Source organism: Abramis brama (genome assembly GCF_963993115.1).
Source record: "Abramis brama genome assembly, chromosome: 23".
Taxonomy (NCBI): domain Eukaryota; kingdom Metazoa; phylum Chordata; class Actinopteri; order Cypriniformes; family Leuciscidae; genus Abramis; species Abramis brama.
In genome coordinates, this window is record NC_139985.1 from 30,181,085 (window position 1) to 30,207,563 (window position 26,479).

A 26,479-nucleotide genomic window follows, 5' to 3' on the forward strand; every position below is an offset into this window, starting at 1 on the left:
TGGGAGTTTATATCTCACAATTTTGACTTTATATCACGCAATTGCGACTTTATATCTCACAATTCTGACTTTATAACACACAATTCTGACTTTATATCACGCAATTCTGACTTTATATCACACAATTCTGACTTTATAACTTGCAATTGCAACTTTATATCTCGCAATTCTGACTTTATAACTCGCAATTGCGACTTTATATCACACAATTCTGACTTTATATCACGCAATTGCGACTTTATATCTTGCAATTCTGACTTTATAACTCGCAATTCTGACTTTATATCTTGCAATTCTGACTTTATATCTCGCAATTCTGACTTTATAACTCACAATTGCGACTTTATATCTTGCAATTCTGACTTTATAACTCGCAATTGCGACTTTATATCTTGCAATTCTGACTTTATATCTCGCAATTCTGACTTTATAACTCGCAATTGCGACTTTATATCTTGCAATTCTGATTTTATAACTCGCAATTGCGACTTTATAACTCGCAATTCTGACTTTATAACAATTGTGACTTTATATCACGCAATTTTGACTTTATAACTCGCAATTGCGACTTTATATCATGCAATTCTGACTTTATATCACGCAATTCTGACTTTATAAATCGCAATTGCGACTTTATGTCACGCAATTTTGACTTTATAACTCGCAATTCTGACTTTATATCATGCAATTCTGACTTTATAACTAACAATTACGACTTTATATCATGCAATTTTGACTTTATAACTCGCAATTCTGACTTTATATCACGCAATTCTGACTTCATAACTAACAATTACGACTTTATATCATGCAATTCTGACTTTATAACTCACAATTGCGACTTTATATCTCGCAATTCTGACTTTATAACACACAATTGTGACTTTATATCACGCAATTCTGACTTTATATCACGCAATTGTGACTTTATATAACGCAATTCTGACTTTATATCACGCAATTTTGACTTTATAACTCGCAATTCTGACTTTATATCACGCAATTCTGACTTTATATCACGCAATTCTGACTTTATATCTCGCAATTCTGACTTTATAACTCGCAATTGCGACTTTATATCACACAATTCTGACTTTATATCACGCAATTGCGACTTTATATCTTGCAATTCTGACTTTATAACTCGCAATTCTGACTTTATATCTTGCAATTCTGACTTTATATCTCGCAATTCTGACTTTATAACTCACAATTGCGACTTTATATCTTGCAATTCTGACTTTATAACTCGCAATTGCGACTTTATATCTTGCAATTCTGACTTTATATCTCGCAATTCTGACTTTATAACTCGCAATTGCGACTTTATATCTTGCAATTCTGATTTTATAACTCGCAATTGCGACTTTATAACTCGCAATTCTGACTTTATAACAATTGTGACTTTATATCACGCAATTTTGACTTTATAACTCGCAATTGCGACTTTATATCATGCAATTCTGACTTTATATCACGCAATTCTGACTTTATAAATCGCAATTGCGACTTTATATCACGCAATTTTGACTTTATAACTCGCAATTCTGACTTTATATCACGCAATTCTGACTTTATAACTAACAATTACGACTTTATATCATGCAATTTTGACTTTATAACTCGCAATTCTGACTTTATATCACGCAATTCTGACTTTATAACTAACAATTACGACTTTATATCATGCAATTCTGACTTTATAACTCGCAATTGCGACTTCATATCTCGCAATTCTGACTTTATAACACACAATTGTGACTTTATATCACGCAATTCTGACTTTATATCACGCAATTGTGACTTTATATCACGCAATTCTGACTTTATATCACGCAATTCTGACTTTATATCACGCAATTTTGACTTTATAACTCGCAATTCTGACTTTATATCACGCAATTCTGACTTCATAACTAACAATTACGACTTTATATCATGCAATTCTGACTTTATAACTCGCAATTGCGACTTTATATCTCGCAATTCTGACTTTATAACTCGCAATTGCGACTTTATATCATGCAATTCTGACTTTATAACACAATTCTGACTTTATATCACGCAATTCTGACTTTATATCACGCAATTCTGACTTTATAACTCGCAATTACGACTTTATAACTCGAAATTCTGACTTTATAACACAATTGTGACTTTATATCACGCAATTTTGACTTTATAACTCGCAATTGCGACTTTATATCACGCAATTCTGACTATAACTCGCAATTGCGACTATATCATGCAATTCTGACTTTATATCTCGCAATTCTGACTTTATAACACAATTGTGACTTTATATCACGCAATTCTGACTTTATAACTCGCAATTGCGACTTTATATCATGCAATTTTGACTTTATAACTCGCAATTCTGACTTTATATCACGCAATTCTGACTTTATATTTAACAATTACGACTTTATATCATGCAATTCTGACTTTATAACTCGCAATTGCGACTTTATATCTCGCAATTCTGACTTTATAACACACAATTGTGACTTTATATCACGCAATTCTGACTTTATATCAACGCAATTCTGACTTTATAACTCACAATTGCGACTTTATATCATGCAATTCTGACTTTATATCACGCAATTCTGACTTTATATCACGCAATTCTGACTTTATAACTCGCAATTGCGACTTTATATCACGCAATTCTGACTTTATAACACACAATTGTGACTTTATATCATGCAATTCTGACTTTATAACACGCAATTGTGACTTTATATCACACAATTCTGACTTTATATCACGCAATTCTGACTTTATATCACACAATTCTGATTTTATAACTCACAATTGCGACTTTATATCATGCAATTCTGACTTTATATCACGCAATTCTGACTTTATATCACGCAATTCTGACTTTATAACACACAATTGTGACTTTATATCACGCAATTCTGACTTTATATCACGCAATTCTGACTTTATAACTCGCAATTGCGACTTTATAACTTGCAATTCTGACTTTATAACACAATTGTGACTTTATATCATGCAATTCTGACTTTATATCACGCAATTCTGACTTTATATCACGCAATTCTGACTTTATATCACGCAATTCTGACTTTATATCACACTATTCTGATTTTATAACTCACAATTGCGACTTTATATCATGCAATTCTGACTTTATATCACGCAATTCTGACTTTATATCACGCAATTCTGACTTTATAACTCGCAATTGCGACTTTATATCACGCAATTCTGACTTTATAACACACAATTGTGACTTTATATCACGCAATTCTGACTTTATATCACGCAATTCTGACTTTATAACTCGCAATTGCGACTTTATAACTTGCAATTCTGACTTTATAACACAATTGTGACTTTATATCACGCAATTTTGACTTTATAACTCGCAATTGCGACTTTATATCACGCAATTCTGACTTTATAACTCGCAATTGCGACTTTATATCATGCAATTCTGACTTTATATCTCACAATTCTGACATTATAACTCGCAATTGCGACTTTATATCACGCAATTCTGACTTTATATCTCGCAATTCTGACTTTATAACTCGCAATTGCGACTTTATAACACAATTGTGACTTTATATCACGCAATTTTGACTTTATAACTCGCAATTGCGACTTTATATCACGCAATTCTGACTTTATAACTCGCAATTGCGACTTTATATCATGCAATTCTGACTTTATATCTCGCAATTCTGACTTTATAACTCGCAATTGCGACTTTATATCACGCAATTCTGACTTTATATCACGCAATTCTGACTTTATAACTCGCAATTGCGACTTTATATCACGCAATTCTGACTTTATAAGTAACAATTCTGACTTTATAAGTAACAATTGCGACTTTATATCATGCAATTCTGACTTTATATCTCGCAATTCTGACTTTATAATTCGCGATTGGGACTTTATATCTCGCAATTCTGACTTTATAACTTGCAATTTTAACTTTATAACTCGCAATTGCGACTTTATATCACGCAATTCTGACTTTATATCACGCAATTCTGACTTTATAAGTAACAATTGTGACTTTATATCATGCAATTCTGACTTTATATCTCGCAATTCTGACTTTATAATTCGCGATTGGGACTTTGTATCTCGCAATTCTGACTTTATAACTTGCAATTTTGACTTTATAACTCGCAATTGCGTCTTTATATCACGCAATTTTGACTTTATAACTCGCAATTGTGACTTTACATCACGCAATTTGTACTTTATAACTCGCAATTGCGACTTTATATCACGAAATTCTGACTTTATATCTCGCAATTCTGACTTTATATCTTGCAATTCTGACTTTATAACTCGCAATTGCGACTTTATAACTAGCAATTGCGACTTTTATATCTTGCAATTCAACTTTATAACAGACAATTGTGACTATATGACGCAATTCTGACTATAACTCGCAATTCCGACTTTATATCACGCAATTCTGACTTTATATCTCGCAATTCTGACTTTATAACACAATTGTGACTTTATATCACGCAATTCTGACTTTATAACTCACAATTGCGACTTTATATCACGCAATTCTGACTTTATAACACACAATTGTGACTTTATATCACGCAATTCTGACTTTATATCTCGCAATTGCAACTTTATATCACGTAATTCTGACTTTATAACTCACAATTGCAACTTTATATCTCGCAATTCTGACTTTATATCTTGCAATTCTGACTTTATAACTCGCAATTGCGACTTTATATCTCGCAATTCTGACTTTATAACTCGCAATTCTGACTTTTATATCTTGCAATTCAACTTTATAACAGACAATTGTGACTATATGACGCAATTCTGACTTTATAACTCGCAATTCCGACTTCATATAACGCAATTCTGACTTTATATCTCGCAATTCTGACTTTATAACACAATTGTGACTTTATATCACGCAATTCTGACTTTATAACTCACAATTGCGACTTTATATCACGCAATTCTGACTTTATATCTCGCAATTCTGACTTTATAACACACAATTGTGACTTTATATCACGCAATTCTGACTTTATAACACACAATTGTGACTTTATATCACGCAATTCTGACTTTATAACACACAATTGTGACTTTATATCACGCAATTCTGACTTTATATCTCGCAATTGCAACTTTATATCACGTAATTCTGACTTTATAACTCGCAATTGCAACTTTATATCACGTAATTCTGACTTTATAACACACAATTGTGACTTTATATCACGCAATTCTGACTTTATATCTCGCAATTCTGACTTTATAACACACAATTGTGACTTTATATCACGCAATTCTGACTTTATAACACACAATTGTGACTTTATATCACGCAATTCTGACTTTATAACACACAATTGTGACTTTATATCACGCAATTCTGACTTTATAACACACAATTGTGACTTTATATCACGCAATTCTGACTTTATAACACACAATTGTGACTTTATATCACGCAATTCTGACTTTATATCTCGCAATTGCAACTTTATATCTCGCAATTCTGACTTTATATCACACAATTGTGACTTTATATCACGCAATTCTGACTTTATAACACACAATTGTGACTTTATATCACGTAATTCTGACTTTATATCTCGCAATTCTGACTTTATAACACACAATTGCGACTTTATATCAAGCAATTCTGACAGAGTCAGACATCATTGTTAGATGTCAACTCGCAATTGTGAGGAAAAAAAAGATTGTGAGATAAAAAGTTTTGAGATTCGAGTCGCAATTACCTATTTTATGTTTTTTATTCTGTGGCAGAAACAAGCTTCCATATATTAGAATGTCTGTTAGGGAGCAAAAAATTAAGCGTTAGCGGATATTAAGCAGACAGTCTACTGATATTTCAATGAGTGGTCGTTGCAAAAGTTACTTGTAGTTAGTAGAATGTCTTAAGTGGACTATCGAAATAAAGAGGAACCATATGGACACACTTTGCAGCAAATGATCTCCAAGCACTGAAGCAATAGTGAAAAGATTCTTACTTCAGGAGAGGATGGGTTGACTTCTGCTGGGGTTCAGGCTGATCCTCCACAGGAGGCTGGGATTGGGTGGGTTGTTCCGGGGCCGGAGTGGGAACAGGAACAGGAGCAGGAACAGGAACAGGAGACTGGGAAGGAGTCGCTCTAACTGGGGCTGATGGTGCTTCAGATGGAGGTCTGACTTGCTCTCTGAGCACTGGTTTAGGCTGGAGCTGGGGTTTAGCTGGTGAAGGGGGTTTAATGGGAACCTTGGCTGGGGATTGCTCTTGATCGGGCTGGGTCTGACCAGGACTCGGATCTGCGGGTTTTAGGATGGCCTTGGTGGGAGGTGGGGTTTGGGGCTTCGGCTGGATCTGAGGCTTGGAGTTCCTCCGAACTGGGGGCACTGGTTTTGGGGGAAGGGGTTTGGGGGGTAGTGGTTTTGGGGGCAGTTCGGTTGGCTTCCCTGGAGTGGGTTCGGGTGCTGCTTGAGCCTGGGGTTTGGGCTGCTGGGTGGTGGGTGGCAGAGTTGGGGTTGGGCCTGGTTTGGGCACTGGTTCCTGGGCAGGGACTGGCTCAGGTGTAGGCTCTTGACTCTTAGGCTGTGGTTCTTGGGGTTTCACTGCCCCCCCTAGGTTCAGTACAAAACAGAGTCATCATATTATACATTTTTGTAAACAGTGAAGCTTGCAAGATGGTTTTAAATCCAGCACCAGAAACATTGCATGATTTATGATAAAGAATTAAGGCGCCCCCACGACTGGCCAAAGTAACCATACAAAGGATATTGCCCAAGGTAAGGAATAAGGATAGTCATGTCCACAAAGCAAAAGGAAATTGCTTTTAGTCCAAACAAGCAGAATGAAACAGACAGGGGTGTGTTTCCCGTACAACGCCGTAACTCGCTGCTTCACTACTATAGTACGATGCATCGTTGAAGAAATCATCTAGCTAGTCACGACTGTTTCCCAAAACTGTATTGGTCGTTCAACCACCGCAAGTGTTGGAGTAATAATACTTTTAATGAATCTGTTTGAGATGGAATTAATGCTAGATGTTTTATTATAAATTACGGACATGTCATCTGAGGAATATTTCTCATTTTTCTCAGTTATTTTGCTTTATTTCCAGATTCAATCATAGGCTTGTTCTTACACTAGAGCTCGTTCACACATGCGCACTCTTCAACAACGACGCTTTAAATCTCTTGACAAACTAAAAGATGTAAATTACATTTGCATGTGTTCTAAATTAAAGATATAGATTGCACTGACTGTCAGCTTGATTATTTTGCTCAAGATCAGGATTTATTGAGTCCACATGTCATGAAAACAAGAAACTCTTCTTCTAACCACAGGCCGAGGTCTAGATCTGTCGTTCTGAACACACAACTCTGCGATGCTGTTTGCGAATGTTCGTTGGAACGATGGTTTCGGGAAACACAGACTCGTTGAACTGCTGATAACGACAGAACTCGCGACTATAGTTGGCTAACGATGCTTTCGGGAAACGCACCCCAGGACGGTTAGTTTGCAGCAGAAATAACTGCAGGTTCACAACAACAGATCATGCATACAGAAGAACCAAGACCCAGAGGTGGCATGCGCCGTCTTTAAAACAAAGACAGCTTTTCTTTTAGTTTTCACCACTGGCCTTGATTGGGATGTGTTGCCTTGTATTGTTCCAGATATCATTTGTTGTGTTTTATACAAAATCTTGATACGTACCAAACATAAAGGACAACTGGGATTCATGCAGGAACAGGGGAAATGTAGGAGATTATTTGTTCTCGTGTATGAGAGATAATGATAATGATCTAGTTGTGAGTGAGGTGTCTCTTGTTTGTTTAAAGAAATGCTTGATTATGTTTCCCGATATCTCACTATGAATGAGAATACACTGGGCTTTGACCCTTTTGAAAGTTTTGTGTCTTTCGTAAAGGGTATTCATTTTGAAATGAGGTTCAGTAACACAGCACAGTAAGTCTGGAAAATGGGAGCTTTATTACTTTGGACATGAGGGGGAAAGACTAGATCTATATCAGACACAAATCACAGTTATAACCCAAGTACTGGATTTAAAGAGGCAGTGACATCAGCAAAGCCTAATCAACCCAAGTTAGTGGATATTAAATCACACACTATGGGACGCCACAGCATATAGAGATAGAGACCTGATTGTTCACAGCTGACATTTTTTCAGTATGCTTGATGAGTACATTCATTGATTTCATTAGTTATACTTTTCACACACAAAAATATTTCTTTGGTAATGCATGCAAATTATCTGAAGGTAACAGTTTCCATGCAATATAAAGACACATTTTCAACTCTGAACACAGATACCTCTCACGTGTGTTATAGATACCATCTTGCATGTTGATAAAACAGTTAAAAACATCAATATACAGAACAGGCACTACACTGAAAACACCTCAGACGTCCCTGTTATACATATTCAGTCCAAGAACACCAAGCATTATGTCTTTAAAACTGGAAAAGCTCATTGTTGGTCAAATATTGCATTATTAAATGTCAAGGCCAAATCTGTAGCACTATATTGGCTTATTTAATTGAACGTCTTTGCATAAAAAACACTGAATGGCTTAAAAGCGGCTCCTCGAAAATACCTCTAAGCAATACTATAAAACGGCATTGCATTCATGACGCACCTCAGATCAGCTTTTAAACAGTCATAACAAAGATTATTGTAAGAGATCTGCAAAAAAGGAAATTTACTTTTTTTATTCGGTGAATGTCATAAAAACATGTCCAGGCCACATTTCACGACAACATCGAAAGAAAAGAAAATATATTTTACAAAAAGAAAATGAAGCCACGTTAATTATTTTGCATTGTGATATTATTTTCATGACAAATTCTCATTACTGTAAATCATCTAGACAATTAACTTTTGAGGTTTTTTGGTATTTCCTATTATTCTTGTTGTCATTAGATTCTCATTACTGTAATGAAATAATTTCTTTAGTGCATTACAATGTAAAGTTTTTTTTTTACAATCTTTAAAATAATCAGAAATAACAAATATCCTGTGATGCATTTTTTTAATCTAATTATTATTAAACATGAAAATAATGCACACAAATACAATGCAAAAAACCTCAATGGTTTTAGAATAGGCTTTATTTTCATTATGCAAAATATAAGTTCTTATATAATCTTGTGATTTTGGGGTGAAATATTAACATGTCAGGTTTCTTGTGATTGACTATTCCACTACAGTAGGTTATATATTGCTCATAAGGATATATATATATATATAACATAAGCTGACAGTCAAGAGTTCACAGGAGGACGGACTCATTCTCATTCTATTCTGAAACATTCCTGATGATTCCTAAAATTGACTGGCCTCAGATTGGAATGTAATGGCCATTCAGATTTAAGGAAATCCTTCAAATGTCTTTGTTTCCTCATGGTTATAATCTGTTAACCCTCATCCTTCCCTCGCACATCTTTCCCTCACGGGTCAAGATGTTTTTTTTTTTTCCAGAAAGCTTATTATATTTCATTTTGATAATATTTGGTCTATTTTTTAATGCAATTTTATTTACCTTTAAATGACTAGATTTGATCAATAAATAATAAATAAATAAATAGTAATTTAAGCACATTCCTCACATTCTTCAGCTTAAATTCAAAATAACTCACAATTTCATGCATAACCCTTTTAATTCAGTTCTAAATATCTTACACTGGAAGTCTTTGCCGACCTCTTATGGAAAAATAAATAATATATCATGATATTTGATGACTCTAGATGGGCTTATAGCTCTATATGGAGTAAATGAGCTGTTCCTCTGGGTCCTAAAGTCAGGTTCTCTTCAGTGTGCATTCAGATACACATGTAGACATTATAAAATACATTTTTGGTCAAGTTTTAGCATTTCTAGTTTGAATTTTTAGCATTTTTAGGTTTTTCTATGTGTACTGAAGCATTCCTCGCATTCCATTCATTCTGAAGGGGGTCAAATTGACCCGCGAGGGAAGGATTTGTTACTTTTTTAAATTTCAACCACAAAACTCATCAAATCCAGTCAATTTTCTTTTTTTCTTCTTTTTTTTTTTGTATTCGTGGTTCAAGTGCGACAAAATGGGGTCTTGGACCCCTCTGATGAACACTAATTTTTTTTAATTTTCATAAGCTGACAGTCAAGAGTTCACGGGAGGACGAACATTCCTGATGATCCCTAAAAATGACTGGCCTCAGTTTGGAATGTAATGGCCATTCAGATTTATTTAAATCCTTTAAATGTCTTTGTTTTCCTAATGGTTAATATCTGTTAACAGTTCATCAGGCTGAACAAATATTTTCTTGGTAACCTTGAGAAAGCAAATGTTTAAAAAAACACCTGTTTAGAAATCATGCTGGAAATACTGAAACCGCAAATCTTATTTAGTTAAAAACACATTTAAGATGTGAACACGAGGACATCACTCATGCAAAACCACAAACACTACGTTTGAATAAAAAACATCACATGTATAACACACACACACACACACCCGAAAGCTAGACGATAAGGATCCACCATTACTGAAATAAATCTTTCACAGTACATATTGAGCACACGGACACCACAGCACTGGACTTTAGGCACAGTTAGAATAGTTCTTGACCCCTGAAACCACACGACAAACAGTGACACACACACACACACACACACACACACACACACACACACACACACACAGCCATCACAAGCGAACAACGACAGAACAGTGAACAGGGCAGAGAAACGACAGATTCTGAAGAGCACGAGCTCAAGCTGCGGCATCTGTCCCTATCTGAACCTCAACCAGCACCAGGGAACTGAGCGCTCGAGTTATAGTGGTTTATCTGGGATTGTGGCAGTGGAAATCATTTTGCCTGGACTTGTTTTGGTCCGACAGCAACTCCATTACAGTCGAGAATGTACTGTAAACAACCTTGTGGAGGAGGACGCTGGCCGAGGGTCTTGTTGGGGTCAGTCAGGCTTTCTTTTAAGGCAGCGCTCTGTGAACACACACAAAGAAACCTTCTTCAGTCTTACTGGACATTCAAGATTACATTTGAAGCGCATTTCTGGTGATTACACACTAGGGGGCAACACTGGACACACACTGGACACATTTACAACACTCGACACATTTAAAGGGACAGTCCACAAAAAAATGACAATTTGAATGTCTGAGTTTCTTTCTTCTGTGGAACACAAATAGAAGAAATCTTGAAAATGTCTTATAAAAATATGTCCATATGCAATGAAAGTCATTGGGGTGTAATATTGTTTTTGGGCCCGAATGCCTTCTATTGTAGCAGTCTTTAAAATAAAGAAAGTCTTTGAGGTTTGTAACCACATGAAGGCCAGTAAATGATGACACTGTTTTTATTGTCAGGCAAACTATCATTTTAGGTTCAATGGCAGTATCAAGAATACAGCAGTGATATTTTAGTTATGTTATAGTTTTATTAAAATCCAGCTTTTAATGTAGTTTATGTGTCTATGTGGTGTTTTTAATGTGCTTTAAGACAAACCATGTGTAAATTCATAAGTCGACACCATTGCTGAGTATTTTCTCCTTAAAACTGCAGTGAACCAAAGACAGCGGGGCGGGGCTCATTTGCATATTCATAGAACCGCACATACTAAATGAGGCAAGGTGTCGAGTTACAGTCAAGATATTTTAAGGCATGAAAAAAAACTTAAAATTATAAACTACATTTAAGTTTAGAATTATTGAGAAAATTATTGACTACAAGGGGACTAAAAGTTTGCTTTTGTTTTTATATTTTTGGTTTGCATGTTAATTTTTATTTAAATTTTTTGTAATTTCATCATGTGCTTTTGTCATCTTATGTAACTTTTTTGTTTTCTTTTTAAATAAATATTGCTATTTAGGTTTTAGCCTAAATATTGTTAATAATTTTAGTGCTTAAATTTAAACTTTTTTTTGCCAAAGCAACATTTCTAATTTTTGTTTGGCTTCAGTTTTTCAACTAATATTTACACTTTATTTTATGTCAGGTTTATTTCAATTAACAGATATGTTTTTAATACTTACATACAATAACCCTGGTCTGTTAAAATCCTGTATATGCAAACACACATTGGTTTGCACAATGTGCTGTACGTTTGTTTATTGGAATATCATTTCTTGCACCAAACTGATAATATCCATTGTATTAGTGTTATGAATCCTGCAACTCCTCTCGATCACCACCAGAGGGCCTGAATATTAGTCTATTCCCTTCTAAACTACATTTCCCATGATCCCGTGCCTGGACTGATTCCCTGCACACCTGTTTCCTGTTCCTTTGGATATTTAAGGCCTGAACTAACATTACTGAGCATTATTTGTCTTTTGATCCTTGGACCGTTTCTCTGGTTTATGATTGTTTGCTGTCTCTGCCCTTCCTGCACTGTTATTATATTTATTTAAGTATTCATCGCTTGTTTGCCTGATGGTGGTGTTAATGTTAATAAAGCTGCAAATGGATCTAAACCCCAGTCCCTCTGTATCATCAATAGAGTTCACGATCGTTTGAGTTTGGTGGCGTACGTGTGCAGGTTGTGCAGTGGTCGCAGGTCTGTGTGGAGAACGAGAGGTCGAGCGACTGGATTCCTGGTTCATCTTGGCCAGAACGATGGCGGAGATCAGCTGACGGTCCTCAAGCTGGTGTTCACCAATGAGCTGCATTGAAGAGCCCACCACCTGCACACACACACGCACACACACACACACACACACACACACACACACACACACACACACACACACACACACACACACACACGACAGCATTAATGCATTAAAATGAGCAGCGGCGGTTCTCAGCATTCAAAGGAATCCAAGACACAAAACAACAATATTAAAGGGATAGTTCACCCATCATTTACTCTTGTTGTTCCAAACCTGTTTGAGTTTCTTTCTTCTGCTGAACTTAAAGGAAGATATTTTGAAGAATATATATGAACATATGAAGAACTATTTATTAAAACTAAAATAACTATACAAAGACACCCCAAGTGAATAGGGTAAAATATTTACTGATAGAAATCACCAGTTGATTGATTGCATTAAAAATTGCAACAACAACAAAAAAACTATTACATGTTTTCTGAAATGTTGTTTAAATATGCAAATTAGGCATTATCAAGTTAATTAAAAAATAATTCACACACATTTCCAGGAGAGAAATCTGAACATTGGATAAAGCATTTTTTTTAATTCTTGTTAATTTTTACACTGTAAAAAAAATTGCTGTGATTATTTATCACAACTTAAAATTCAACATTAGAATAAGAAAGAATGTGTTGTTTAAACTTAAAAAGGTATGTGTTTGTGCTTGACTTAAAATATTAAGTTTTAACTTTAGTTTAGTTAAGTTGGACCAATTTTATGTTGTTATAACTAAAAAGCATTTTTTTTAACAGTTCTCTTTTTATCACTCCTTAAATAATAAAGTACTGTCAACAGACAGAAAAAATACATTTATCTTATATAAATCAGGTGGATGATATATGAATTACCCATAAGAATAAAGACATGAATAAATAAAGCTGCTGAAGTGGAGACTTCTGACTCAAAATCTACAGACGTGAAGAGATCAAGTGCAATAAAATAAACACTTATATGTGTGTTTTGGATGTTTTCTGTCCACTGGTCTGAAAGAAAACATGTTATGGAAGCAAAATAGACCAAATTCTCCAAATGGACCAGAGCTTGAAAACAACACAGAAATCAATGCTTTGACCATCATAGTTCATCATCTGACATGCAATTATTTTGACATTGACTTGTAGCCTTAAGCAAATCTCTCTTCTATACTGAAGGAAGAATGATGTCTGTTTTCTTGTAGACAATGATCTGATTTCAGAATTCTGTCATTGTGGTGCGACACCAGGAAGACAATCATGACCACATCCTTCCATCATGGAAATTCAAAATATTGTCCATTTAACCACATTAACCCTAAGGTTACTTCTAGTCAACAGGATGTGTTAAAGGGACCATCAAAATAAAGAGAAATCCAAAACTGTTGCCGCCTCAGTGAGATTTTCAATTCAAACTCTGTTATATTTATTAGTGTGGTAAAGATAAAGTAACATTTCCTTTATGCATGTAGAACAGAGGCAGAGTTTTTTATTAATGACAATAATGATCGTTGACCATTTGAAAAATAAATAAATAAATAAATATGATAATAATAATACAAATAAAAAGGGTAACACTTTATAATAACGTTCAGTTGTAAGTCATTTATAAGTGATTAGTTAATGATGAACTAATCATTTACAAAACATTCATAAATGAGTAGCAAGTGACATACTAACATTTTATGTATGTTTTGTAAATTGTGTTACAAGTCATTTACAATTGATTAGTTAATGATTAACTAATCATTTAAAAAACATGACTAATCATTCATAAATGATTAATTAGTGATATGTTCATTATATGTTTTGTAGATTCAGTTATAAGTCATTTACAATTGATTAGTTAATGATTAACTAATCATTTACTAAACATGACTATGCGTTTCATAAATGTTTAATAAATGATGTTACATTTTTTTGTATGTTTTGCTCACATCAGGTGCACAGTGGTTAAAGAGGCCATGTGTTTCAGAGAAGCTGTCTATACCCCAGTCAGCACTTATACTGCAGTGCACACTACACTACACTACCGTGTTCAACACCTGTTATAGATGTGTAAACGCATGAATAAATCATTTACAACACTTTCTGCATCCCCTAATCTAAAGTGTAAACTATTCATCACTTGTAAATGTGTTACATATACCTACAAATGATCTGTATTTGTATTCAAGGAATTTACAACACTTTTTGCACCCTCTAATTGCTACATATATACAAAAAAACAAACATTTATTAAACATTTATGAAACGCATATTCATGTTTTGTATATGACTAGTTAATCATGAACTAATCACTAGTAAATTACTTTTTAATGGAATTTACAAAACATACATAAAATGTTAGTATATCACTTGCTACTCATTTATGAATGTTCTGTAAATGACTAGTTCATCATTAACTAACCACTTACAAATGACTTACAACTGAACGTTATTATAAAGTGTTACCATAAAAAGTACACCCCACCATGGGATGTAGAGCTTTTATTTGAACTGCCCCGAGTCTTTGGAATACCTTACCTCAAGACGAAATAGTTCTAGTCTTTACATTTTTAATTTATGTCTTAAAACCATTTTTTTTTTAGATTAGCTTATTATGATTGACATAGCCTTTGTGAACAATCGTCGGGGGTGAACAGTCGAGCCCCCTGCTCGGGACAGAAGGTCCAGAGGAGGCCGTCGAGGAGAGACACTAAATCGGGGAGCTAAACTCGGCCCAGCCACCGTGGGGCTATAAGGAGTAGGTGTACATGGTCCCTGTGAACTCTCTCCAGAACTCAAATGTAGGGTCATACAAATGTAGCCTCGGCCACGTCTGTACCATTGCGTCCGGTCCGAGAGGTGCTGGATGCGTGAGGGAGAACCAGAGTAGACAGTGAGACGTCTCTCGAGACGCAAATAAATCCACTTGTGCCCGGCCGAACACCCTCCACATCTGCTCCACCTCCTCGGGGTGGAACCTCCATTCCCCGGGCCTCAGCACCAGTCTCCACAGACTGCTCCTATATTCTGGACCCCAGGGATGTAAGTCGCTCTGAGTAAGCTTCCCCTGGGACCACAGGAGGATTTGGTGCGCCAGTTTGCATAGTGAATGTGAGCGTAAAACCCCCTGATTATTTTTTATAGGCGACCACCGATGTGTTGTCTGTCTGGACCAGCACATGGTGGCCCCTGAGGTCTGGGAGGAAATTCTTGAGGACAAGAAATACGGCTAATATCTCTAGGCGGTTGATGTGCCAAGAGAGATGATGGTCCCCCCGTAGACCCTGAGTCGAGCGTCCTTCCAGGATCACTCCCCAGCCCGTGAGGGAGGCATCTGTGGTTAGACAAGAAGCTCCCAACACGGGGCCCTGGGACAAGAATCATGGTTTCTTCCACATAACCAGGGGGTGTAAGCATCGCCGCGTAACCCTGATCATGTGAAAGGTGTTGCCCCTCTGGGAAAAACCTTTGGTCCTGAGCCACCACTGCAAGGGTCTCATGTACAACAGACCAAAAGGGATCACGTTGGAGGCTGCTGCCATCAGACCCCACAGCCTCTGAAACTGTTTGACTGTGAGTGACTGGCCTAGCTTTATTCTTTTCACGGCTGACAGGATAGGCTCTATGCGTGCCAGTGATAGGCATGCCCACATCAACATAGAATCTCAAACCATGCCCAGAAAAGTGGTCCTCTGTAGTGGAGAAAGCTCACTCTTTTTGGCGTTTAACCGTAACCCCGGCTTTCTCATGTGGGCAAGAACAAGATCTCAATGCCGAACTGCCAACTGATGAGACTGAGCCAGAATCCAATCGTCAATGTACATTGAGGAAAATAAGTATTTGAACACCCTGCTATTTTGCAAGTTCTCCCACTTGGAAATCATGGTGGGGTCTGAAATTGTCATCGTGGCTGCATGTCCACTGTAAAAGACATCATCTATAAAAAAAAAAATCCAGAAATCACAATATATGATTTTTTAACTATTTATTTGTATGATACAGCTGCAAATAAGTATTTGAACACCTGTCTATCAGCTAGAATTCTGACCCTCAAAGACCTGTTAGTCTGCCTTTAAAATGTCCAGCTCCACTCCATTTATTATCCTAAATTAGATGCACCTGTTTGAGGTTGTTAGCTGCATAAAAGACACCTGTCCACCCCATACAATCAGTAAGAATCCAACTACTAACATCGCCAAGACCAAAGAGCTGTCCAAAGACACTAGAGACAAAATTGTACACCTCCACAAGGCTGGAAAGGGCTACGGGGAAATTGCCAAGCAGCTTGGTGAAAAAAGGTCCACTGTTGGAGCAATCATTAGAAAATGGAAGAAGCTAAACATGACTGTCAATCTCCCTCGGACTGGGGCTCCATGCAAGATCTCACCTCGTGGGGTCTCAATGATCCTAAGAAAGGTGAGAAATCAGCCCAGAACTACACGGGAGGAGCTGGTCAATGACCTGAAAAGAGCTGGGACCACCGTTTCCAAGGTTACTGTTGGTAATACACTAAGACGTCATGGTTTGAAATCATGCATGGCACGGAAGGTTCCCCTGCTTAAACCAGCACATGTCAAGGCCCGTCTTAAGTTTGCCAATGACCATTTGGATGATCCAGAGGAGTCATGGGAGAAAGTCATGTGGTCAGATGAGACCAAAATAGAACTTTTTGGTCATAATTCCACTAAACGTGTTTGGAGGAAGAAGAATGATGAGTACCATCCCAAGAACACCATCCCTACTGTGAAGCATGGGGGTGGTAGCATCATGCTTTGGGGGTGTTTTTCTGCACATGGGACAGGGCGACTGCACTGTATTAAGGAGAGGATGACCGGGGCCATGTATTGCGAGATTTTGGGGAACAACCTCCTTCCCTCAGTTAGAGCACTGAAGATGGGTTGAGGCTGGGTCTTCCAACATGACAATGACCCGAAGCACACAGCCAGGATAACCAAGGAGTGGCTCTGTAAGAAGCATATCAAGGTTCTGGCGTGGCCTAGCCAGTCTCCAGACCTAAACCCAATAGAGAATCTTTGGAGGGAGCTCAAACTCCGTGTTTCTCTGCGACAGCCCAGAAACCTGACTGATCTAGAGAAGATCTGTGTGGAGGAGTGGGCCAAAATCCCTCCTGCAGTGTGTGCAAACCTGGTGAAAAACTACAGGAAACGTTTGCCCTCTGTAATTGCAAACAAAGGCTACTGTACCAAATATTAACATTGATTTTCTCAGGTGTTCAAATACTTATTTGCAGCTGTATCATACAAATAAATAGTTAAAAAATCATACATTGTGATTTCTGGATTTTTTTTTTTAGATTATGTCTCTCACAGTGGACATGCACCTACGATGACAATTTCAGACCCCTCCATGATTTCTAAGTGGGAGAACTTGCAAAATAGCAGGGTGTTCAAATACTTATTTTCCTTACTGTAGTTCATGATGCGAATACCCTGCAGGCGCAGTGGCGCCAGAGTTGCGTCTATGCATTTCGTGAAAGTGCGGGGTGATAGTGCTAGGCCGAACTGGAGAACTCGATATTGGTAAGCTTTGCCCCCGAAAGCGAACCTCAACAACTGTGATATGGAAGGATGGAAATGTGGAAGTATGCGTCCTTGAAGTCTATCGTGACAAACCAGTCCTCGGATCTGATCTGTGGCATGATTTATCTCAAGGTTAACATTTTGAATTTTAGCTGCATGACTGACTCGTTCAGAACTCTCAGATCCAAAACGGGACGCAACCCCCCATCCTTCTTTGGAACGATGAAATACCGACTGTAGAACCCGGTTTTCCTGCTGGAGGGGGGGACATGTTCTATGAGCCCTTTCTCTAACAGGGTTTTCACTTATTGTTCCATTACCAGAACCTGCTCAGGGCCCACCACGGTGGATAGGACCCCCATAAACCCCCATGGGCGGGCGAGACCCGATTTGTAATTGATAACCCTTTTCTATGGTCTGCAGGACCCAATGAGAAACATTTGGCAGTAGCTTGCACAATGTCAAAAATTCTACCTAGAGGTACCAGCCTCTCGAGACTGGCTTCTGGATTTTGTTGCACAATCAGCCCGACGCCCTGTAACGGCGAACCGGTAGGGAACGACCAAACTGACTGCTCTGGGACCCTCCTCGGAGGGGGCGGGCATCCCAGGACCACTACATTTCGGAGGTATGGACAGGGACCATCCTGGTGCTGGTGGGGAGGATGGAGGTAATTGATGGCGTCAGCATCTGCGAACTCAGACGTGTGTAAGTACCTTTTATACTGCAAGTATTATAACACGATTGGTTAGATGTGAAGGTAATAAGTGACGCAACAATTGAGTCTTCCTGGCAAAACTTACGCTAAAGCTTTCATGGGTGCACACACAGTCTGAACTGCTTACTTGCCATATTTTCTGATATATATATGTGACAAAACAACACCAAATAGACAATAACAGTTTCACACAGAGCGCTTGTGAAGACACAGAAAACCCTTGAAAGGGAACTGTCGCAATGTCTGACTCAGATTCCCAGCAGTAGATTTGTCATGGATATATGTGTTCTTTGGAAAACCTCACAAAACAAACACTCTCACTGTGGTAAAACGCCTCCTCGTATGACTATAATCCTTATAATACTAATTAAACACTTCAGTCTGGGTAAAACTGAAACTCTCAGCTCACATGCAGTGATATCGAGGTTGATAAATGAACGCTCGCTCTCACCTCAGTGATATAATCCTTCCCATCTTTCCCATGTATGGCTTTAACAGCACAGATGTCCAGACCTCCGAAGACATCGGCACAGGTGTCCACCCACAGCTTATATCTACAGGAGAGAAGATCACATATCTTTCTATTATATCTACAGGAGAGAAGATCACCAGCTCTCACTTTCACAATTACTGATCACTTCAGCTATACATGAAGTTCAAAACGTAGGTTCAGGTGGAGCCTAAACATTCAGTTCTGTCAGTCATTACGAGCATACTATATAAGCAGCAGACACCACGTCATCCCATTGACAAATTCTTCCGGCAGCCCTCCTCCTCCAGTAAATTGGGGGGGGGTTAACTAGTGAAATGGGGAATGGGCAGGCAAACTAGTGAAATTTACATTCATGCATATGGCGAATGCTTTTATCCAAAGCGACTTGCATTGCATTCAAAATACAACATTTATTTTTTAGCAGCCTATCAAACCCATGCAAGTGCCACAATTGACTGCACAATGGAACAAAACTCACTGTCTGTCTGTGAGTTATTCTCGAAGATATTTTCAGTGATTGCAAACCTGGTGGAGTCTGTGAAAGTGTGTGTGTGTGTGTGTGTTTGTGTGAGTGATTAAGTAAGTGAGTAGTGTGTGTGTGTGTGTGTGTACTTACTTGTCAGTCATGGCCACTTGCTCCAGCATGGCAGAGCCGGTGTTTGACTTCCAGTTGCCAGAGATAGATGTTCTCCTGTGAATTATAATCATTTATCACGTCACACTCAGTGTGCATTAGATCTAGCTAATTATTATCTCAGGAATGACTAATGTATGACTTCAGAAGATTTTACACAACATGTACAGACTGTTATTATGACATGTTTCTGATCATTTTGCATTCTTTTTAAAGCTTGAAGCTGAAGACCAAAAAAGAAAATGATACATTTAGTCCTGGTTCACTTATCAGTGATTCCAATGCCTGTCCCAAACTAATGGACAAACTTCATGACTATGGTGAGAATAACCAGGAATGCTTGACCATTCTGTCCTTTTTAGGCTCACATCTTGTAACAACGTTTAGATGCCTTTGTTCAGTGTTGAGTTCAAATTTCATTCGGTCCAGACCAGAGTTCACGTGGAAACGGATCGAGACCCAATCGCACCAGAATTGGTTTTGATGAAACCAAACCTGCCCAGTCAACACACCCTAAAAGCATCAGTAGTTGCCAACTATATGGAGATCATACTGTGAAAAAGGTAAACAAATGGTACATCCATGATTAAAAAGCTACAAAAACATGTAGATCAAATGATTGTCACAGGTGGTTGCAGGAAGACAGAACAAGATGAAGGTATCTTTTCAACACAAAGGTTTAATGATCAAAAATACAGGACAGCAGAACAGGCAGCAACACACACTTTTTACAACGGAGATCGGACAGAGGCTGACTGAACAGACGGAACTTAAATGCAAACACAGATGACAATGATTAACGAAACACAGGTGATACAGATAACAACGATTGACTTAACACAGGTGCTACAGCTGAACTGATAATGACAGTGAAGATGACAAGTGACGTGATGACAACCGTCTTCTACAATATCGCATCAGGCAGTGCATTGTAGTCTCCCTGAGGAAAAAATCGATTCATTCATTGCTATAGGAGAGGAAGAATTTTCTAAACTTGTTAAATCATCTAAAACGACAACATGTATGTTAGACCCTATACCGACTAAGCTACTGAAAGAGATGCTCCCAGAGGTCATAGATCCTCTTCTTAATATCATTAATTCATCTTTGTCATTAGCATACGTACCAAAAAATTTTAAGCTGGCTATGATTAAACCGTTGTTAAAAAAACACAACTTGATCCTACAGAATTAGTCAATTACAGGCCGATCTCGAATCTTCCCTTTCTGTCAAAGACACTAGAAAAGGCGGTATCTTCACAACTATGTTCCTTTTTAGAAAGAAATGATATCTGAGGATTTTCAGTCAGGATTTAGACCGTACCATAGTACCGAGACAGCTCTCATTAGAGTCACAAATGATTTGCTCTTATCATCCGATCGTGTTTGTATCTTGCTATTAGTGTTACTCGATCTTAGTGCTGCATTTGATACTATCGACCACAACATTCTTTTAAATAGACTCGAAAATTATATTGGCATTAGTGGAATTGCATTAGCATGGTTTAAATTATACTTATCTGACCGTTATCAGTTTGTAGCAGTAAATGAAGAGATGTCTCATCGATCACAAGTTCAGTATGGCGTACCACAAGGCTCAGTACTCGGACCGCTGCTGTTGCTACCCTCACACACACACACACACACACACTCTGTACATGCTACCCTTAGGAGATATCATTAGGAAACATGGCATTAGTTTTCACTGTTATGCTGACGATACTCAGCTCTATTTCTTCACGCCCTGACGAAACTTACCATTCACAAAATTAACGGAATGTATAGGTGATATAAAAAAACTGGATGACTAGTAATTTCCTACTACTTAATTCTGAAAAAACAGAGGTTCTAATTATTGGACAAAAAACTTCCTCACGTAATAACCTAGAATACCGTCTAACACTTGATGGCTGCTCTGTCAAGTCTTCGTCGTCGGTTAGGAACCTGGGTGTGCTCTTTGATATCAATCTTTCATTTGAAAGTCACGTTTCTAGCATCTGTAAAACCGCATTTCTCCATCTTAAAAATATATCTAAATTACGTCATATGCTCTCAATGAAAAATGCGGAACAATTAGTTCATGCGTTCATGACCTCAAGGCTAGATTACTGTAATGCTCTACTGGGTGGTTGCCCTGCACGCTTAATAAACAAACTACAGCTGGTCCAAAACGCAGCAGCTCGAGTTCTTACCAGAACCAGGAAGTATGACCATATTAGCCCAGTTCTGTCAAAACTGCACTGGCTCCCAATTAAACATCGTATACATTTTAAAATATTGCTGATTACTTACAAAGCACTAAATGGTTTAGCTCCGCAGTTCTTGAGCGAGCTCTTAACGCATTATAGTCCTTCACATCTATTGCGATCTCAAAATTCCGGCCAGTTGATAATAACTAGAATATCAAAATCGACTGCTGGCGGCAGATCCTTTTCCTATTTAGCACCACAACTCTGGAACAGTCTTCCTAACATTGTCCGGGAAGCAGACACACTCTGTCAGTTCAAAGCTAGACTAAAGACACATCTCTTTGACCTCGCATACACATAATGCATTATAGACTTCTATAATCCAATGTTAGGCTGCATAGATTAGGTCAGCTGGAACCGGGAACACTTCCCATAAATCCTGATGTACTCGTTACATCATAAGAAGAATGGCATCTACGCTAATTTTAGTGTCTTTGTTTATCCCGAGGTTTTCCCGCAGCCTGCCGGATCCAGGCTGTATCCAGATCTGATGAAGGACCTTCGCCTGGACCCGATGACAACGCAGTGCTGAAGTACCAACTAGTCTCTCCCTATGGAGGATCCCTTTACCACTCTACAGATAAAGCGTTGTCGGGAAAATTTGTTTCGCGTTCCTACCCCGAAGTGACAAAATAAAATAAAATTCTGTATCAAAATGTATAAGGAAAGACCCGTACTTTATTTAGGCTTGGTCTGTAGGGAATTCCAAACCTGCGCACATATATCCAAACGCACATAACTATAGAACCAATTCTTAATGCGCATGTGAACGCCATCAGCGTTTCTCACAGGTTCGCGTTTAAAGTCTGTGTAGAGAGAATGGTGTCATCTTAGCGGCCCCTAATTTAATAACAAATGATCGTTGCGACGGAAGCGAATCAATCAAAACTAACTTTAGCTGGAAAATAACTTTATTAAAGAACCGCTATAAAGCTAAAACAATCTGTTACCTTAAATTATACGCTTATCTCTATAAAGCTGCTTTGAAACAATCTACATTGTTAAAAGCGCTATATAAATGAGGATGACTTGACTTGACTTTTTATTTTATTTTATTTTTATTTATTTATAAATCTTTTATTTATATTCATAAATCCTGATGTACTTGTTACATCATAAGAAGGATGGCGTCTATGCTAATATTAGTCTCTCTGTTTATCCGAGGTTTACCGCAGTCCGCTGGATCCAGGCCGTATCCAGATCTGATGAAGGACCTGCGCCTGGACACGATGACGACTCAGTCCTGAAGTGTCACCAGTCTCTCCCCTGTGAAGGCCTCTCTCCCCCCCTTTACCTCAGTACAGATAAAATGTTGTCGGGATAATTCCAGTTCGTGTAGCTATGCAAATTATACATTTTTAAGGCCAGACAAGTATTTTATTGAGGGTTGATTTGTAAAGAAGAACTACACGCCTGTGCACATATATATTGAAACGTGCATACCTTTGGACTGAACATGTAATGCGCATGTGTGCATGTTTTCGCCGGTTTGCGTTTTTGAGGTTTGTGCAGAGATAACGGATAATCGTTTGCACCTCGGAACCTATTCAAGTGAGTGCGCTCTCGAGACACCAGGCACTGTTTTGTGCGGATGAGCAGCCGGAGCGCGTTAAGGATTTACCTGTTGTGTTAGCGGCCCCTAAGTTAATAACTAATGAGCTTCACAACGGAAGTGAATCAATCAATCAAAACTAACTTTAGCTGGAAAATAACTTTATCCTAGTTATTGTTTTTTTTTCTAGTCTATAATTTCCTTTTATCACTGTAAAGCTGCGTTGAAACAATCCATATTGTTAAAAGCGCTATATAAATGAAGGTGACTTGACTTGACAAGTCCAAATGAAAACAAACTAAACCAAACACCACTGTGACAATGATAAGCACACCCTGATGGAAAAAAGCATTTTTTTCTTCCTTTTTTGGTCTCGACAAGCTTGCCTATTCGAATTGTCATTTTTTCTCATGGGGTCTTAAGGTATTTTCAACATTTACAGGAGTTAGTCTGTGATTTTATTGCCATCCGAATCCAGAATGTCAGTGTTTTTCTCCCACCATCCGCGTAAAAATCCCCGGCCGAGTCACCTACTGTTTTTTGACAAACACAACATAAAAAATACAAACCAAGCAGCTTTATTTTTACCTCATGTATATAAGAGGCCGCATGAACTTGTTTCGGCTAAATTACATATTTTTAAAATTACATCCTTTTGAGATAAAATGCAAGACAGAAAACCATTTTGAATATAGCATACTAGCTTCCTATTTTTAAAAATGAGATTTATATAATTAAACAATAAATAGAACATTGGGCCCTATCTTGCACCCAGCGCAATTGACTTTGTACACCGATGCATGTTTCATTCCTATTTTGCACCCGCGCAAAGCGCGCTTTTCCCTCCACAGAAGCACGCCGCTAAACTAGGGAATGAACTTACGCTCCCTGGGCGGTTCAGCGCAAAAAAGGAGGCGTGTTCCGGCGCAAACAATTCCTGGTGCTATTTTACTGTTCCATAAAACAATTGCGCCACTGGCCAGAAAAACCCTAGTCTAAAGTCAGTGGCACGTTGCGCGTTGTTCATTATGCTATTTTAAGGGCGCATGCTTGACCATAATGTATTGCGTGCACAACGCGCATACACTTTGATTCTCTAATCTACACAGAAGCAGCAGTTTTCATTTTTGCAAATCATATTATTACAAACGATAGATAGATAGATAGATAGATAGATAGATAGATAGATAGATAGATAATTTATTATAAAAGCATACATCTAGCTTACACATTTACCCACATTATTATATACCTGTTTAACCGAAGCTAATTTGGGTGTGTTTCTCCATCCCCAATGTCACTTCTCTCTCTTTTACGGCCGTGACGAGAGCGTTGCTCTCCTCGGCTGTGAACCGCTCCTGGCGCGCGCCTGGCAAATCCGCCGTTATAATAGCAATACGCCAAGGATAAAGCGCGTCTGCTCTTAAAGGGAATGTGAGATGACGCTCTGATTGGTTTATTTCACGTTACGCCCAAACCACACCTATGAATAATGAAGCTACTTCAGACCAACCCCTTTTAGATTTGCGCCGGGCGCAAGAGCCATTTATCCCGCCGGGAAAATAGCAACAGCGCCGAGACCCGCCCACAAAGTTACTTGCACTTTGCGGTTTGACACTTGCGTTTCAGATCGTTAAAAGAGGGCCCTGAATCTGAATCTGAATGTGACTGATCACGTGAGCAACGAGTTCGCGGGTTCATAAGATCACAAAACTCGCTCCTCCACCGTCAATAAATCTCCATCCAAATGCATGAGTTTTAGCACTTACAGATGTAAACTTTTATTACTGAAATGCTGGAAAGTATTTACAATATTTCATCACCGCTCCACCTCAGCAAACAAAAAGGAGGAAGAGAAAAAAGCACGTAAATATTTGAAATGGGCCGTTATTGTGACAGCGATATATATGATACAATTTTGAATTTATTTTTTACAGACGTCCACATGAGAAACAATATCTGTCTGAATAGGGCTAATGATGGTCTACCAGGTCAAACTGGCCTTGAGCATCAGTTCAACTGAACGGAAGAATGTGATCGTGGACTTACATGTAGGCTTTGTAATCCGAGCCGATCTTCTGGACCCTGATGTCATATTTGGCGTGGATGAAAGGCTCAGTGGTTGTGTATGTCTGAGTGATGGCCACGACACTCGCGATGTCCTGGAAGTCACTGTGATTGTCAACTTTCACCTGCCAGGGTTAAAATGTTATTAATGTCAAGTCAAGTCCAGTCACATTTATTTATATACTGTAGCGCTTTTTACAATACAGATTGTTTCAAAGCAGCTTTACAGAGATAACAGGAAAATAATGCAACAAAGTTTGTGTCTAGAAGAAAATAGCATCACAGTCCAGCTTAAGTAAGTTCAGTTATGGTTAATTTCTGTTGTAAAAAAGTTATTAATTTAGTTAATTTATATATGTGTTCTGGAGAAAACAGTGATGTCATCGTCCAGCTCAGTTCAGTTCTCATATAATGGTGTCAATGCAGGCAGATCAATAATATTGTTGAATATTAAATTAAATGTTAAATGTAATGTCCCCAGCTAAGCAAGCCAAAAGCCAATGGCGACAAAGGCGAAAAAGGCGACAGTGGCAATGAGCAGTAGTATTAAGATTCGGCATGTGTCAAAAATGGTTG

At 38.0% G+C, this 26,479-nt stretch overlaps 1 protein-coding gene across 1 annotated transcript in view; it reads right to left on the bottom strand.

Annotated features, from left to right (window-relative positions):
* syn2b (synapsin IIb) overlaps positions 1 to 26,479 on the bottom strand; it is a 140,334-nt gene that overhangs the window by 12,947 nt on the left and 100,908 nt on the right. The window contains exons 7-12 of the mRNA XM_084100842.1: positions 25,886 to 26,028; positions 20,019 to 20,093; positions 19,361 to 19,463; positions 12,569 to 12,721; positions 10,955 to 11,021; positions 6,030 to 6,636 (exon numbers count right to left, since the gene is read on the bottom strand). Coding sequence (XP_083956968.1) covers positions 6,030 to 6,636; positions 10,955 to 11,021; positions 12,569 to 12,721; positions 19,361 to 19,463; positions 20,019 to 20,093; positions 25,886 to 26,028 — 1,148 coding nt within the window. The remainder of the gene's footprint in view (positions 1 to 6,029; positions 6,637 to 10,954; positions 11,022 to 12,568; positions 12,722 to 19,360; positions 19,464 to 20,018; positions 20,094 to 25,885; positions 26,029 to 26,479) is intronic.